Source organism: Chroicocephalus ridibundus, chromosome 2 (genome assembly GCF_963924245.1).
Source record: "Chroicocephalus ridibundus chromosome 2, bChrRid1.1, whole genome shotgun sequence".
NCBI classification, from domain to species: domain Eukaryota; kingdom Metazoa; phylum Chordata; class Aves; order Charadriiformes; family Laridae; genus Chroicocephalus; species Chroicocephalus ridibundus.
Window position 1 is genome coordinate 27,669,475 of NC_086285.1, and position 15,321 is coordinate 27,684,795.

Sequence of the window (15,321 nt, forward strand, 5' to 3'; positions counted from 1 at the left end):
TAAAGCTGGGGGGTTTTTTGCAGTAGCTTTGTGGTAGCCATAACACAGTTACTGTACTTACGATAGTATTGAATAGTATTTTTGTATTGCAATTTCATTTACTGTTTTTAAAAAAATTAATCTAATTTCTAATCTAATCCAACTAATAGCTTTTTGGGCAGGTGAAACCTCAGGTGGAAATGAGCCAAGTTCCTGGCATTGCAGTGGGCAGCAAGCTGGCATGCTTACTCCCGGAGAAGTTGTTAAGGAGCCTCCATGCAAGGAGAGCAGGCTTCTTGAGACCTGAAAATACGTGTCGCTACGGAGCATGGTGCAATGTTTTATGTTGGAAGAGAAACAGTGATAAAAACATGGCTATATAATTGTATCTTCTGTAGGGTTTCTGTAAAAGAGGAAGAGGATATATATGGATGGGAAATTGTTTTCCTTTATTTGAAGCAACGAACATGATATATGCCTGGGACTGAAGTTCAATAAAATAATTACTACTAATAATGCGTATTCTTTCATTACTGCCAAATGTGACAGTTAAGTGAATTAGGCTGGAAAACTCTGACCTCTAAAATACAAAAATATGCTTTTCCTAACTGTTTGAAGTCCTTAAAAGTCTAAATAATCTCTGACTGAAGGCCATGTTCATGTTGAAAGTAGAACGTAGCGTAAATGATATAATCAGGTTAATGCAGTCAGTGTTAAATTCCTGCTCTTAACCTGGTTAGTTTAGAAAATACCCATAGCTGTGTATATTGCTCTCCTAAAGAGTTAATATGTAATATGGAGCATAATCTCTAATGGTATTCATAGGCGGCGTAAATGTAGATTAGTAATCTTCAGGTCTAGCTTTAGTTCATAGAATCATAGAATCATAGAATGGTTTAGGCTGGAAGGGACCTTAAAGATCATCTAGTTCCACCTGCCCTGCCATGGGCAGGGACACCTCCCACTAGACCAGGCTGCTCAAAGCCCCATCCAGCCTGGCCTTGAACACTCCCAGGGATGGGGCATCCACAACTTCCCTGGGCAACCTGTTCCACTGTCTCACCACCCTCATAGTAAAGCATTTCTTCCTAATATCTAATCTAAATCTTCCCTCTTTCAGTTTGAAACCGTTACCCCTCATCCTATCCCTATACTTCCTGATAAAGAGTCCCTCCCCATCTCTCCTCTTGGCATCCTTTAGGTACTGGAGGGGCTATAAGGTCCCCCTGGAGCCTTCTCTTCTCCAGGCTGAACAACCCCAACTCTCTTAGCCTGTCTTCATAGCATAGGTGCTCCAGCTCTCTGATCATCTTCATGGCCCTCCTCTGGACTCACTCCAACAGGTCTATGTCCTTCTTGCGCTGAGGACTCCAGAGCTGCACACAGTACTCCAGGTGGGGTCTCACCAGAGCAGAGTAGAGGGGCAGAATCTTCTCCCTCATCCTGATGGCCACACTTCTTTTGATGCAGCCCAGGATGCGGTTGGCTTTCTGGGCTGCGAGCACACATTGCTGGGTCATCTTGAGCTTCTCATCAACCATCACCCCCAAGTCCTTCTCCTCAGGGCTGCTCTCAAGCCATTCCCCACCCAGCCTGTATTTGTGTTCGTGATTCCCTGACCCACATGCAGGACCTTGCACTTGGCCTTGTTGAACTTCATAAGGTTTGCTTGGGCCCACCTCTCTAGCTCATCCAGGTCCCTCTGGATGACATCTCATCCCTCTGGCCTGTCAACCACACTGCACAGCTTGGTATTGTGGACAAACTTGCTGAGGATGCACTCAAACTTGTTGGTTAGATGAATGGATAACTGTAACTTCGTTAGGAGGAAACACTGAAACAGAGACTGTATGCAGATCGCCATTTCAATGTATTTTGCTTTTTCCTGTCCGTGAATCTTTACTAATAATGCATTCTTAATGAGCTGAATTTAAGTTGAATTTTGAATTTAAATATTGACTTGTAGTCATTCGAGATCACCTTCTGCATTTATAATCACAAACAATAAAAATCAGTCCTTCATACTCAGTTGACTTTTGCAGCTATGTTTGTGCTTTACTTGAATGAAAAAGCACGAATTTTAAAACCTGAAGTTTGCATGAACAGGAGAAACTTGTCTTTTAAAAGCCTTTTCAAACTCTGCAACACCATCACAGGATGAAAGCAGTAGCTATTTTCGTAAGTTGGAAGTCTTTTTGGAGTAGGTAGTTGAGTGATTTTTGGTCTGTTTCCACAGGTTTTCAATACATATTCCAATGAAGACTATGACAGGAGAAATGATGAAGTTGACCCAGTGGCTGCATCAGCTGAATATGAACTCGAGAAGCGTGTGGAAAAGCTGGAGCTCTTCCCAGTTGAACTAGAGAAAGGTATGGACTCTGTGTGCCGTTTCCAGTTCCTGTGACACTGAGCTACAAGTCTGAGGAAGTTTACACATGTCTACAGAGCTTGTCTTGAACTTCCATGAATCTGTTGTAGTCACCTTGGATTTTTGGATTTCAAGAATTGTTTAATAAGGAATTAAAGCAGCAGTTCAGAAACATGCAGTTCTTTGTTTCCCTAAGGGAATTGTTTTGAGTCGCTCCATTAACATATGATTTTACACAGTGTTTTGATGCACTTTCATTCTCCACTGGAAGAGTAAAAAATCTTGATTGTTGTTCTGAGCTTCTCGTGGGGGTGAAGGTGATATTTTTTGTGTGTAATTAAAATGGTAGAATAATAAAGTTTTAAAAGGAAGCAAAAGGCTATTAATGTTACTGACATGGAAAACCAAGAGGAACCAAAGCATAAATGTTTACATACCAAGTAACTATATAAATCAAACTAAGAAGCTTCTGCTTTCACTTTCCTTTTTCACAGATGAAGATGGACTTGGCATAAGCATTATTGGAATGGGAGTTGGAGCAGATGCAGGCCTTGAAAAACTGGGAATATTTGTCAAAACAGTAACAGAAGGTGGGGCAGCAGAAAGAGATGGCAGGTAAACTAGACTCAGTCTTTGGAAATTTTCCGAGCAATAGTTACTATGAATTATGATTTTCATGGGAAAGAATTGTTTGCTTAATGTATGTCATGATAACCCAAAGCTGTAGAATTCGGAGACTTCCTTGGGTAAGGTCCAAATACCTGATGTGGTTACGAGAAGACACCAGCGTAGTGTATTGAGTTTAAACTGTTTAAGGAGAACAGGTTTTCCAAAGTTGTGTATTCATGACTACCTGAAAACGCAGATGCTTTAGCGTGAGTAAAGCTGGAGATTCCAAATTGTGCATCACTTTTGAAGGTAGTTTGTATTTTAAATGTGTTGAGCTCCCACATGTTCTTTTGGCTTCAGACCAGCTTTAAACAATGAGTACTTATGAAAAAGAGTTCTGCTTGGCATTTGATTAGGAAAATAATAAGTACATCTGAATGCTTAAACTCTTACTAAATACACCTCCTCTCAAGTTTACTAACATAGGCTGTTTCTTTGTATTTCTTATTATGCACAGTTTTCTGCTCCAGAGTTCAGTTTTCACTTCTACAGCCCTGAAAGTATGTTAATCAATTGGAAGCTGTACCATAAATCTTGCCCACTAAAGAAATGAATTGGTGTTTGTAGTCTTATATGATGCTCATATAAAACCTGGTGGCTTCTGGCATTGCTTACTTGGTATGTGCAGGTTAAAGAATTCCTTTTGAGCATACTTTATTTCCTATCATATATGACAGAGTCACCTGTGTATTACACAATAGCTGCCACAATCAGAGCAATGTTTCTCATAAAAGTTAGAAAAACACTTTACTATGTAATAATTTAATAATGAAAAGTATTCTTAAAAATCTCCCAACCCATATAATATCTCGTTTTGTCCCAGGGCCTACCCTTTGTAAATTTGCGTGCGAATAAAATATTACTTATCTGATACATTAACAAGTAAGTTTACTTATATGCAGTCTTCACTTCTATTTTTAACCATTAGTGATTTGTTATATTAGTTATAAATAATACCAAACACAGGTAAATAGAGTAAGAATAAACTAAAAAGTTGATACTGTCTTCTAAAAAACGTATTGCAGTGACCTCTTCTGTATTGATGAGCAGCTATAGCTTTTCAGCCAGGCAAAAGGTTGTTCTGCTGTGGAAACCCCACACAAATTACATCAGAAGGCTCTACATGGCAGGGGATTGCAAAATTTAATAACATTGCTCTGAAACTACTGAAGTATACTGTCTTCCAGATTACAGATCTTGGGCATAAGATACCAGGTGAAGGCCAAGTATGATTTATCACAGGCTTAAAAATTACAAAGGGGAGTGAAGAAGCTGACACCTCAAGATGTCATGACTTCATCCAGTACTTTAAATTTAAATGAATGTTTTTCTGAAAGGCATGCTTGAGCTCAGCCAGAAAGCATTAAGCTCACGACTGGCATTCTGTGTGAAATTCTCTGGTTGAAAATCAGACTCACTCACAACTGCTCTCTGATGATCTGTGTTTTCCGTTCCTCTAATTTGAGTGGGCTACAGAAGTTAATGTACAATCCCAAGTCTTTTCTTTCATTTCCCTAGATGGCATCTGAAAGGAGCTTGTCAGCTGAGAAAAAATAATACCTTTCTTTGACCATTCTAATATTTGTGTTGGTTTTCAACTGGCTGAATGTTCAGTCAGCTGAGAAATAGCCCTCTGATTTTCTCTTTGAGAGCCTGACTGATCATTCACTTGGGAAAGGGACATCTAATCCTCTCAGTCAGCAGCAGTCGGTTCTGTAATAAAGTGCATCAACTGTAAAGGGTCCTGTTAACTTCTTCTTTGTCAAAAGCCTAATTAATCATTAACACTGATAGCAAAACAAAGTCTCCTAACAGAAAATAAAACCCTATTTCAGCTCTTGCATTGGATATTCTGAACAACCGCATAGCCGTCTTCAAGCAGGCTCTTCTGAAACTGCAATTTAAAACATTGCAATATCTGTCGGATAACTCCCATCTTTTATTGAAAGACCCATCGAATCGTGATATAAAGTATTTGCTTCCCATGGAACCCAAAATCTATACAAAGAGGTTTCTCGGTGATTGAGCACCTCTGGCTTGATTCATGTTGATGCAAACAAACAGTGCTCAGTTGTCATATCTAAAGGCGTTGTGTGGCAGTATCTAGCCTAGGAGGCTGCTTTGAGATGAACCCAGAGGCAAGCATGTTTATAAGTAATAAAAGAGATTATTAATAGTGCGTAAAATAGGAAATCAATCATTAGACAATTTGAAAAATAAAATCTTTGCCTGGATGAATTCGTAGCTGCTTCTTTCCAGTTATTTTGGTGATGAGTCATTCACATTTTAAAGTATTTAGGTAACATTGAGAACAACAGTTTTGAAACATTACACAGTTCTTAACTTGAAAAATACTCTAAACATTGTCTTTGCACAGGTTAAATTTTTCAGTTCATCATATAGATCAGTAATTATGCAAGTAATTCATTCAACTTTACTTGGTTCACTTCTGTAGTTGCTACTTCATTGAAGTGCTGCTTCGCATAGGCAAAGATTGAAGTCATGACCATTAGAAAATAATTGTTAGAAGAAGTACCAATTTCATTAATGATAAAAGTAGTTAAACCTCTGTCATTCATGTGTTGCCACCGTGAGCCTAATCTTTGGTTCATGTTTGAAATTAGATTTGAGAGACAGAGGAAGCCTAGAGCTCCTAGTGGCACCTGGGGTGGCTGGTCTGGGGGGATAGGGCTAAGCTACAGGTACAGAGCTGCGGTGGGAGTGGGGCTGGAGGGGGGACGCCCGAGGAAGAGGAAGGCAGCCAGGAGAATATGGCTGTGAGAGTATAGAATGTACATGGCAAAAGACAGGAAACTTCTTTTTTAATTACATGTAATTATATAATTTGAATAACAATTATGTTAATTGTATGTTATTTGATACGTATGTATGTTTATATATAATTAAAATATATGTATGTATAGAAAGAGAGGAAGTTTGGAGAACAATGGCCGTAAAATTAAGAGTTGGAAATGAATTTAGGAGTTCTACAAACTAAGAAGAAGGAGATACAAAATATGCCTGAAGGACAAATGGAATCAGACTCAACTGCAGTAGATCAAGACAGAGCAACTTATGCAGTTGCAGGCAACAGTTCTCTAACATGATGTTTCATCACCTGAAATACTCTAACTCCGTATCCGTATGAACACTGCGAGGCCACTGCATAGCAAAGTGTGTAAAGTGTTGTAGGTAACTGCCGTCAAAAAGGAATCCGTTCTTCCACTATTTAACTTTCAGCCAAGAGGCTGACAGCTTCCCACTCAATGGGCACCAACTTAAACTTCTTTTCTTGGAACTCCTGTGGCCATCTGACTGCACCTCATGTTTGCTAAAGTGAAAAAAAAATAATTAATTTTTACAGTATCTAAATACAATAAATATTAACACAATTGGTGTATTTATTAAATGCCTCAGTGTAAATTGAAATAAAATTCTGAGATTAAAATGCCTGCTATGATTTTCAAGGCATGAGTTTATAGGCTGTTGTGAAGATCATTCTTTCAGGGTTTCTTATATACAGAAGGGAGATCCTGCCCAGAACACAGGGACATTCTGTGGTGTGAGGCTGCCAAAGAATAAATCTTGTATTTCTTACTCATCAGTGGAGTCCAAAGAACTGAAGATACTGCTTGAACACTCTAGAACTACAAAACATTGCCTCGGATTTGACAGAGAAATCAGTGCTCCAAGTCAAAATGCTTCAGCCCTCTTTTGAAGCCTCTGTTGTTCTTTGAAAAGAAGTCTTATCACTAAGATATCCTGTTAAATACCTTATTTTAGGTATTTTCATATAATTTTCATAGCAGTTTCTTGGTTCCTTCGTAAGCTGTATTGTTTGTATCAGTAGAATCCATGTAAATACTTGAAAATTGCTCCCTTTGACTAGTTCTGAATGTGTTTGGTTTTTTTTTAAAATTTTTGAAACTGTAGGAGTTTGTGCATTTCTAGAGGACATTTTAGTATAGTAGCCCTAGTTCCAAGCATTTGTAATCCAGATGAGTCCAATGCCTGCTCTAGGGATTTCATAGCAGTGCTTGCTTCAGATAAAAGCAGCGTGTTTTTTATTCCGCCCAACTTTTCCTGCATCGAACAGTGTATCGACTGTAAATGGGTGTTTGGTTTCAAAGAGGGAGTCCTCATTAAAACAGCCTGAGGTCGTCTTATTGTGTGCAGCAGGATCACACTTACACTGGAAATTCAGCTTTTTGGAGCAAGTTAGATGAAATATTTTAAGAGAGTAGGTCACAATTAAGACTGGAGCACAAGCTCTTTTTCTCCACAGATGAGCAGGTTGTTTTAGTTAAATATTGCATTTTTTTCCCATTAGCCTGAAATACCAGAGCTATGTCTTATGCTGTTTTTCAAGTTTGGCTTAGGAAAGAATGATAGAAGAACTGTTCAAGTATCTTCTTTAATTTAACTCATATGACGAATTCGAGAGTTTGTGTTGCTGTATTTATATGCAAGGAAAGTGACTGGATGATTGATGCTAATAATTGTAATAGTAACTTTGAAGCTGGATTTATGAGATGTCTGCGTGCAAGGAATGATGCATTTTTCATATTTACCTCAATCATTTTATGACTGAGTTTTTATTTAAAGTCTTTATTTAATATCAAACTAAAAAGATCTCTTATGTGCTAAATTTTGCTGAAAATTAACCAAGAATTATTAATATATTTCTGGTTTTTCCCTGAAAGGATCCAAGTGAACGACCAAATTGTGGAAGTTGATGGCATTAGTCTGGTTGGTGTTACGCAAAATTTTGCTGCAACTGTTCTTAGAAACACCAAAGGGAAAGTCAGGTGAGTATTTTAGAAGAAAAAAAATTGTGTTTGAAAACTTAAGATTAGCTGGTTTATTTCACAGGAGCGTCAGTACGCCCATGTGGAATCAGAGTTTTTTATCCTTTTTGTGTCTTCTCTGCTTTTATCCCAAGACAGGGATGAGCTGTGGTATTACAGATTTTTGTTCTGGCTTAAATTTTTAAAATATCATCACTGAATAAAGCTGAAAATGGACATAGAAGAGGACAATTCACTGGTCTAGATCTCTGTGGACTCAAAACTGTTTCTCTTAGCTGAAATGACGAAGGTCATGGGGATTGGTAAGATGGAAACTGGGCGGCCACTGATCGCCTCCCTGCTCTTCCACTGGTGCGACTGGCCACATTACTGCCCCAGGGCTGGAGGAGTAAGGCAGTGAGCACTCCGGTGTGCACGGATGCACCTCAGCACAGAGGAGAAGAAAGGGCTGGATGCAGTAATGTTAACAGCGTCCCAATTGAGGAGAGTAACACCCCGGTATTAATTCACGGGGCTACCTGAGTCCCAGCACCATCTCTGGGTGTCTGTCTGTTCTATGCTGCGGTTCATTGGAAGGCATCCCTGTAAAAATCCATAAAGTAATGAATAGGTTGAAAATGTAACATACACTGCAAGTAAAATTCTAAACTAATGTAGATACAAGGCTGTGAAATGTTTGTAAATTAATAAGAACATATTTCCCTAGAAATGAACTGTTTTGCCATTTAAAAACCTGTTCAGTCAGATAGCTTTTCTGTTTAATAGCTTTTTAAGTTCAGCAAAGATTTAACTCTACAAAATAAATCCAAGAATATCTCTGGCGTATTGCAAAGCAACAGCCATTCTGTAGTCGCTCTTTGGTTCTCTCTCAAAATCCTCTCTAGTGAGTGCAGCTGAATTCTTTAATTAATGAGTTTGGGGCTGACTTCTTTTGAACTGTGACTGAACGACTGGTGGTAATATATTCAGTCCCCCTCAGACAGTGGTGTTATATGCTGGCGTGCACGTTTCCGCACTAATTCCGTCCCTGTTCCCTCACGACACTAAGGAATAATGTTGGGATGTGGATTACGCAGAGAATCTTGGGGGTGGTTGATCAAGGTTTTATTTGAAAGAGGTTATTTAGGAAAAAAATTATTAGAAATTGCAGTGTAATTACAGGTGAATGTATTTTTATATAACATTTACAGTTTTAGCTACATCAGTCTTAAATCTGCAAAGACTCACACGTGCTGGGAGTGTTCCTACTGAGTTGACTATAAAAATGAGTATAATACTTTATTAGTTTTTCTGCAGAGCTGGGACCTTCGAACATAAAATCCTTTTGACAGAGAATAATGTCTTTCTGTGTTTCGGTACACAAAGCAAATGCTATGTATATTTTGTGTTTCGTGTTTTAGTTTAAAAAAAAGTACATCAAACATATGTATTATATACATTTATAATCAACTTAGTTCACGTAATTAGTATGGCATAAGTTACAGAATAGAGTACTTGGTTCCACGGAGCAATAATGGGCTTGGAGGAAGGAAGAAACATAAAATGGTTTTCACACAGAATGCTCCCAGAATCTTCTCTCGGGAAGTAAATTACAGTCAGACTGGTTGCAATCTAGACCCTTTTGTCATAAAATAGTGGACTGTAAAAAGTATTTCTTCATTGTTGTTGAGCTCACATTGTCAAGCGTACTATGTATCCTCTGCACAGGGATCATTGGCTTCTGACAGGTCTCATTTATCAAGGAGAGATGTGTGAGCTTCTACATTTTTCCTTGTAAGTAAGCTCAAGATACTGAGCTTTCACAAGAAAAATGACCCAGTGCATTAGTGTCACAACTAGATTAAAAAATTCATAAAAATATTAAATTAAAAATAAAGTTAAACGTAAATTACAATATGAATTATACTATAAAATAATGTTATTAAATAAAACAGATGTATAATTATCTACATGCACACTGCCATACTGTGTGGTTAGCAGCCTCTTAATAATGTATATTCTAATTAGGAGAAAGGTATGGATAGAATTTGGTGCAACTCCTCCTATTTTTGCTTCATTTAAAACTTCATGGAAAAAAAAAAGCTCCGAAAGACTACTCTTCTGCTTTACACAGGCCAGCTGAGAAATGCATGGGTTTTTTCCTGGTTTATGGTAAGCTGGGAGCGTGGCTTGACGTGGCACAGCTCCTGCCCAGCTCCTGGTCGGGTCCTGGACCCTTGAGCTGACCGACGCTGCACGGGCGCTGGCGAGCTGGACTGGTTTTAGCTACTCAAAATCAGAAATGGTTCCAGAAAGCTTTTTCTTTTAGAAAAGAGATAGAGATTTCAGGATGCTTGATGTTTTGGCTTTACTGTAGGTTTAAACGTTTGCTTGTAAAGTAAGCGAGAGCTAATATTGATGAGTTTAGATATGAAAGAAAATGCCGTGTTTTTGTCTTGCTGACTTTTTCCTTTCCTGTATGACACAAGGGCCCTGCCTGCTGCTTGTTCTGTGGAGAGAACAATTCTTTTCTGACAGATTCTCTTTCCCAGTTACACCTGTGTTAGAGCTGGGATTGAGAAATCCCTTGTCTCCACCTTGTTTGGCAGACACCGCTCACCTCTGCACCTGAACTGCTCCAGAACCTTAGGGACAACGTAAGAGGATCTTCTGTGGCAAAATCCCTCTCTTGCCGCCAGCCGTCAGCTCCTGCCTGTTGGCCGTGCAGGGAGTGATGCTGCTGACCTTTGAGTGCACCGTCCCCGTGGCAGCTGCCATTAATGCTCCGTGTCACGGCGGGAGGCAGGAGCAGTGGAGAAGGCTGCTGCTATATAAATACCTTCTGACGTTCCCGCGGCGGGTGTCCCAGCTGAACTACAAGCGCGCAGGCAACGTACAGTCGCACATCCCGCCTAATTCAAGGCCAGGCAACTTCACGAATCCTTCCACAGGAAAAATCACATACATATTTACTCGCACGTCTGCTATTTAACAGTGTCAGTTTAATGGATTTTATGTAATTGCTTTAATAAGCCTAGTTATCCTTGTGATTATAACATAAAGTGTGTGTACCTTTCTTCTGCCTGATGTCTTGTACACACAGAGATCTGTGTACATTTCACTGGCATTATTTCACTTTTATAACCCACAACATTACAGACACACAGTCATTTTGTCCTTCATCTAGTCAAAGCGCACGCTAGTTTTTGTAGCAGGATTTATTATGTGAGATCAGTTGCAAAGAAAGGACATTCAAGAGCAGAATGACATTAAAGCTACTTTTTAATTCTTTGCAATAAATGCAGGCAGCACCTCTTCAGGGAGCTTGCATAATACAAATACTTGGTGATTTTTTTTCTCCTTTGAGCCTTCTGAACACTTTGAATGATCCTGACAGTGGAAGTCGTTGACCTAGAATAGATTTTTGCGATCTTTCTGCTAGAAAAATATATCCAGACTGTCTGTAGCTGACACAGTAAGAAATCAGGGAAAATGAAGACATGGCTTTTACCTTTTGAACTGTTCTAGATGAGGGTGAGAGAGAGGAAAAGACGAGTAAATATAAGCATTTATGATTATTTTATCCATTGTTTGAAGTATTGGACTATTCAGAAGAGTTGTCATACCATAATGGAAGATCATTGACCCAAGCAATTTGGCTTCTCCAATAATAAATTTAATTATTCTTTCTTTCAATGTTTTATGTGAAGATAATCAGCACCCACCAGATGTACTCTGGTAGCCTATGAGAGAAAGGAAGGAGAGGGAATTCTTTCATAATCCCAGCTGGCAATCAGCTTCTGTTTTTAGGGATGAGAATTAATGTCCTCGTGACTCTCATCTGGCAAATACAACTATGAATGCTATTTCAATTGATGTAAACATCAAGTCTTCTTTATAATTTTGCTTAACTATTTGGTTTACTAATATCTCCTGTTAGTGAATTTCAGAATTTGATTATATACAGGAGAGATTTTCCATCAAAATGGGTGGTGTTTTCAATTTTGTTGAGTGTCGCCCCTGCCCTAAGGTTAATGGATCAGTCCGAGGGCAGCGCCAGACTAATATCGCTAATTGTTCTGTGCTTCTTCTGACTGCATTTAGTATGTAATCCATCAACTTGAGGTTTGCGAGTGCCTACAGTCATAAAAGATAGGTTAAGAAGGCAGCTTGATAGTGGGAATCTTGTCCCATCATGGAGCTTCTCCTAGGTTATTCTGCCTCATGGCTTGCAGTCTCATAGAGCGTGGTGCTGAGTAGCAGACATGAAGTTCTTTCTTTGAAGTTGCTTGGGGGATGTTGAGGGTGTGTGTGACCCCACTCTTTCCTCTTTATCGTACTGAAAGGGTGCTAGGGGACCCTAATGTCTTCACCAGAGAAAGCTCACTTGGAGAGTTGTATACCTCCAGGAAATTTTATTTTTTCTTTTACAAAGATTACATTCTTTTACTTTATCCTTTTACCATACTCACCTAATCTCTGTCCGTCCTAGGACAAATATGGGAGCTTTCAGTGGGGACTGCACTACTCTGCCTCCCTGGGTACAAAGATCCGTGCCCACGCAGCTCTGGGTAGCGCAGGGTCGCAGGAAAGGAGGAAGATTTCCTGTGTTGATGAGTAGAAGGGGTCTTGGATGAGAGAGAGTCATTGGAAAATCTCAGTCTTTCAATTGCTGCTTGTATGCTTTTATCATTATTGCTTTCCTCTGAAAGGTTTCTTTTAAGGAAGTTAACCAGATTCAGTGTTTTACTGGGGAGGCGAATTTTGAATTCCGTGTCCTCCTTCCGTATCCTGTCGTCTGAATGTGACTAAGCATTTTCTCAGCTTTCCCAAGTGTTGCTAGGCACTGAGCGGATGCTCTCATGGTGCTTTCTGAGTCAATTCTTGAGTTTTCAGGGAACCACATAGAACCTGTGCAAAACCTGTTTGATTTCTCATGATTTGCACCACCTTGAAAGTAATTGTATTAATTCTAACCTACCAGTGAGTTTACCAGTTTTTATTTAATTAAATTCTGCTGAAATGCTGCAGAATCTTCCCATCTTAATTAAGAATCTAAATAATTAGTCAGCAAATTTTGCCATGTTTAATTAATCTTCCAGATCATTGAAGAGTAGGTTCTAACAATAGCAGTGTAACTGTTAAACCCTGGGGCTTTCCACTATTAACTATTCTCTGTTCTAATAAAGAATCATTTATTAGCATTCTGTGTTTTTTCTTATCTGGACGATTTTAATTCAAAGCAGGGGTTTGTCTCAACTCCCACTCCCAGTTCACAGTCTAATTTCTTTCTCTTACTGTACTGCAGATGCAATCTTTCAGACAAAAATGAAGTTTTTACTTTTTTTTTTAGATAGCTCTATACAAGGAGCAGTTAAAGGGCAAGAAGTGAAAATATTTGCTTCTTAATTAACACCAACTTGATGTGTCATTTATTCCTTCTTCAGCTAATTCCTCACTCCATCTTGAGCTGTTTTGGTTTTTTTTTTCTGGAAAATGTACTGTCTCAGAAAACAGCATTTGCATGCCTGATGTTAGTTTTGTTTAACATCACAACATCTGGAAAGGTAATTTATATGGTCGTGTCTATGCAAGCGCTAAGACAGTATAGAGGACAGATGAAGTCAACCGCAGGATCTAGCCAGCAGCAGCGTGTCCCAGTGGGAACACCGTTTGCTCACAGTAACAGTGCACAGCACTGCTTTATTTTTGTGACTCCTTCCCCTAGATAATCATCTTCTCTTCTTCCAGTGCGCCTGCGTGTGCAGTTTTTCTCCTTCTCTTTCTTTTCTCCCAACCTGTGCTCCAGCCCTATGAAACAACTGTGCCTTTGAACATCTGCAGGCATTCTCCATCCTGCAGATCCATGTTGTGGAAGAGGCAGGAGAGATTTCTACTTCTTCCTAGTAATGAGTCCTGAGTAATGAGGCAGGAGCCAAAAGCAAGATGCACCACCTTCCGTGTCTGATTCAGAGAGCTGGATTGTGTTGCCTTTTTTCCTGGCTGGGGGGGATGGTTTTGTTCTTCCTTTCCTTGTCTGTTTCTTATTCCTTGAATCCAAGTGCTGGAGCCAAGGAGAGAAAAAGAAGTGGAAAGAAAAGCCCTTTGCTCTGCAGTGCTGATTGCCAAGCTGGGACTTTATGAAGGGCTGCTCAAGAAGCCACGTGTGCTTGGTGCACATTCTGCTTCTTTGATAAACCTCAATCATGGACCCACCAGAAACGAAATTCGTGGTGCCTTCCACCAAAATAGTGTGAATTTCTCCTGTTCATTCCACTATGGTTATACTAAAGATTAGGTAGTGTAAGCTGGTTTCTTCTTTCTGGTCTCTGAAAAGAACTCCTACAAGAGCCGATAGTCATTCTGTAAGACTACCAGGAGTAGTGTGCTGAACGTAATGTGAAGAATTACTCCTGAGCACTGTGATCTTTTAGCACCGGTGAGGTAAGGCTGCGCTCACCAGTGCTTTGCTGGTTTATATTCCTTGGCTGCGCCTCGGACCGTTCGTCGGTGCTGAGGCCAGCTGGCACCAGAGGGCTCAGTGCTCGTTCCGTTAAACTTTCTTACCCTTCAGAGCAGGGTCGACGTATCCAAACTGTCCGTTGGAAAAATCCAAGCTAACTCCCAGCCTTTGCTGCCTCCTAGACTCTGTCTGAGTATTATTTGGTACAATATTAGTTAACTTGGGCCAAACCGTTCCAGAGACCATTTCAGTGATTTAATAGTGTAGATGATCAATTACTAGTTCTTGGGAGCGTTCCCTGGTGCTGTTTAATTTACTGGAATAAACATAGGCCCTGTGTCCTGAGATCTTGCTAATTTGAATTTTATGGCAAGTGATTTCTTGAAATATTTGCACATTTGGACAGGAAATTATATGTTTTGAGTGTGAAATAGATAAAGAAATCTATGTTTAAAAGATTTTGGCTGAATTATATACCATTTTGCTAGATATCTAGGGCATTATTTTTAAAATTAAGTGTAACATGAATTAACAAGATTCAACGGGTCTGGATTTCATTAGGAATGGCTTTTTGTTCCTTTCCTGGAAACAGGAACAACATGACAGGTTTTGAATCACTTCATCCTCAAGTTGGTTGGATCTAAACATAAGTTCCTACCCCTGCAACTGAAATATCATCATAAATGTTTATTTAGCTAATTTTTTTACTCTTTCAAACTTCAAGATACTATGTTGTGGAAGCTCCCACCCAGTTTTGGTGCATCCAAAATGTGATGGTGACTAATGTGATACAACATTGTGACAGCTGGGCAGAAATACCCACCATTCATCCTTGCAGGATAACTCACCAACCCACAGGGGGGGTGCTGTAGGAGCATTTAGCTGCCCCTGGACCGTGCTATGAGGGTGGTCCATCTTGCCTACAATCTGGATCATCTAATCGTCCAGATTAAGAACATGATCTGACCTCAGCAGCTTACTTGTGACCCATCTGTATTTTCTTCCTGGGTTTCCTTCCCATGAATGCCAGCAAGGGTGAGGGTGAAGGAAGGTAG

The 15,321-nt window shown here is 39.6% G+C and overlaps 1 protein-coding gene across 6 annotated transcripts in view; it reads left to right on the forward strand.

The window, feature by feature from the left end:
• The window catches only part of PPP1R9A (protein phosphatase 1 regulatory subunit 9A), a 150,331-nt gene that overhangs the window by 81,222 nt on the left and 53,788 nt on the right, over nt 1–15,321 (forward strand). For all 6 annotated transcript variants that reach the window (XM_063324865.1, XM_063324863.1, XM_063324866.1 and 3 more), the window contains exons 3-5: nt 2,216–2,348; nt 2,842–2,962; nt 7,720–7,824. In XM_063324865.1, coding sequence (XP_063180935.1) covers nt 2,216–2,348; nt 2,842–2,962; nt 7,720–7,824 — 359 coding nt within the window. The remainder of the gene's footprint in view (nt 1–2,215; nt 2,349–2,841; nt 2,963–7,719; nt 7,825–15,321) is intronic.